The 2,500-nt window shown below is 33.2% G+C and overlaps 1 protein-coding gene across 10 annotated transcripts in view; it reads right to left on the bottom strand.

Annotated features, from left to right (window-relative positions):
* The window catches only part of LOC113823868 (uncharacterized), a 92,754-nt gene that overhangs the window by 13,502 nt on the left and 76,752 nt on the right, over positions 1-2,500 (bottom strand). For 5 of the 10 annotated variants that reach the window (XR_011399290.1, XM_070134251.1, XM_070134252.1 and 2 more), the window contains one exon: positions 1,977-2,039. The exons of 3 other annotated variants lie outside the window; for them this stretch is intronic. Coding sequence is in view for 4 of the 7 variants with exons in the window: in XM_070134251.1 (XP_069990352.1) it covers positions 1,977-2,039 (63 nt within the window). In the remaining 3 variants the exon portion in view is untranslated. Of the gene's footprint in view, positions 1-1,187; positions 1,306-1,976; positions 2,040-2,500 lie in introns of all 10 variants that reach the window. 2 more of the 10 variants (XR_011399289.1, XR_011399288.1) reach the window with 1 other exon arrangement.

Genomic DNA, 2,500 nt, shown 5'->3' with positions numbered 1-2,500 from the left:
CTTTTTCTTCTTTCCAGATTACTTGGGACATTCTTGAAGAACAAAACAAAAGGATGTACTAAAAATATACTGAACTTCTTCAAAGGAGTCATATATAACAATGACCTTGTAAAAATCACATGCAATTACTGTGATTTTCACATTTTCATGAAGGGCTGAAATTAATGAATTGAACTGCCATCTTGAAATCTTTTCAATGCTGGATAACAAATTTTTTTTAAGCAGTAAAATGGGCAACAGTTCATAAAGCAAAAATAAAAAATATGATAATAACTTTCAGGGGGGAATAGTGCAAATCTTATTTGTTAAACAAAAAGTATAATAAAACAAACATTAAATACTATAAGAATCAAATTGCCTAACATATGCCTCCATGAGACCAAATGAGAATTACACAAACATTATATGTAATTCTATCTCAAGGTTCTCATTGCAGTTCTTAGCAGAGAGCATGAGCAGTCTCTCATATAAGGAGATCATGTGCACCCTTTTGCTTGTACACATGATTGATGCAGTCACTAGTGGCATGGTGTAGACACAAACTCAAGCTGTTTGTATAGCAGTGCAATATTTGCTTAATCACTATTTGCTATCCTTCAATTATTCTTTTATCTGTACATTAAAAGAGATAAAAGGAAATAATAATCTTTTGTCACACTATATGGAGAGAGAGAGAGAGAGAGAGGAAAAAAAAAAAAAAAAAAAAAAAAAAAATTGTCTCACAGTATTCAGATGCCATTTGAATGGAGTGTAATGCAGTCTTAAGTTGAGTATTACAGATGGCAATGAACCTAATTCATGAGTTTGAGTCAAATCATGACAGTTACTTGGCCATGTTCTTGATATGAGCATATATTGCTGCCTGGAATGATTCTCGTCTAGTAGTTTCATGCCAGAAACCAATGAATATGTGGGATTGCATACAGAATATCATCAGATGCAGGTTCACATACATAAAGTTAGCCACACACAGAACTATCAATAAATAGTTAGTTTGGCTCAAGTTCAGAAGTTGAGAACGGAGTCTGTCAATCAAAATAATTCCTGGAAATTTTTGTCATATATCCTGACCTTAGTAATATAGGTAATGGAAGTAAAACACTGGTTTGAGTTCCTAGCCAGGTAAAGCTAAGAACTAAAGCACAAAGCACAGCTTGCTTATGCTGCTTCCATGGCCAAACACCTACCTCACCATTTACACTCATTGAAAATCTACAGATCATGAATGAAGCACATGGAGATTCTGATGACTGCTCCCTTTTTCTAAATTCCAAGCCAAAGACAGGTTAGCAGTGATGTGATTTCCTGAGAGAAAATTCATAAATTGGGTACATAGAAAACAAATACTGGAGGAGGGAGGACACAGCTTTTTTTTGTAAATATGATTTTCAGTCTAGATGTCTGAAAGTCAACCAATCATACAACAACAAAAAAGAATAACAATTCAAACCTTCCTTCTCTTAAAAAAAAGTATGCCTAAATGCTTCAAACACTCAGCAATCTGAAAATCTTTCCATCTGTTTTCTAAAACCAAAAGGCCTTTTTGTCTTTCCAATCTCCTCTGACCTCCCAATCAGCCTACTGGTGCCTCACTGTAGGCAAATTTGAAGCCATAGCAACACCAATCCTGGAAGTGTTGCAATCTCCAGTTGTATAACATTCAAATTCTTCAATATAGAATTTTGTTGGTTTTGAGAATCATCATGTAATGATAATAATGATCCACATTTTGATATCTGAATAATGATATAAACATAAAAAAAATAAGACTCTTTTCAAGGGATCCGAAAAATCAAACGCATTTTGATTTACCTACAAGTAATGAATGTCATAAACCAAAGCTGAAATCATCTTATATGTGTGGAAAAGGTAGAAGGAAAATATATATAGTAAAAGATATAGAAAAAAAGGACAACTGTACAATTCCAATGAATTTCTCTCAACAGGAACCAGCTTACTGGTTTGGCCTTATATACCTTTTTCTCCGAGAGATTCTTGTCCAGTTGTAGATGATTAGTTTTCAGTTCAACAGGAAGAGTCTGAGAAAAAAGTAAAAAAATAGAAGGTTAGATAAACCATTTCAGGACCAACTGATTGAATTTGAATGACCTATTAATCTGTATTCCTCTAGTGTGCACAGTTACTTTGACAAAACTAATGAACTCGTGTGCTCTTTTCATGCAACTAATGCTGAGAGCTTGATTCCTATAAAATAGGCATTATTGCTAAAAGCTAGAATATTTGTGCTTTAATCCTGTGATCAAGGAGTTACATTCCTTATACTTATCAGACATTCAACAGAAGTCTACATGACAAATTTCATTTATATTTTTCATTAGTCTTTTCCATTCAGTTTATTGTGTAATATCTCAGAATCAACTAAGCATTATATAATTCTTCATATTGACAGAGGGTTCTCAAACATTTTCTTTTTAAAAATCTGTGAAGTATCAGACCAAACCTTCATGAATTGGACTATCAATAATGAACATCAATAACA

Source organism: Penaeus vannamei, chromosome 19 (assembly GCF_042767895.1).
Source record: "Penaeus vannamei isolate JL-2024 chromosome 19, ASM4276789v1, whole genome shotgun sequence".
Lineage (NCBI taxonomy): Eukaryota > Metazoa > Arthropoda > Malacostraca > Decapoda > Penaeidae > Penaeus > Penaeus vannamei.
This window is presented reverse-complemented; position numbering and strand designations above follow the sequence as displayed.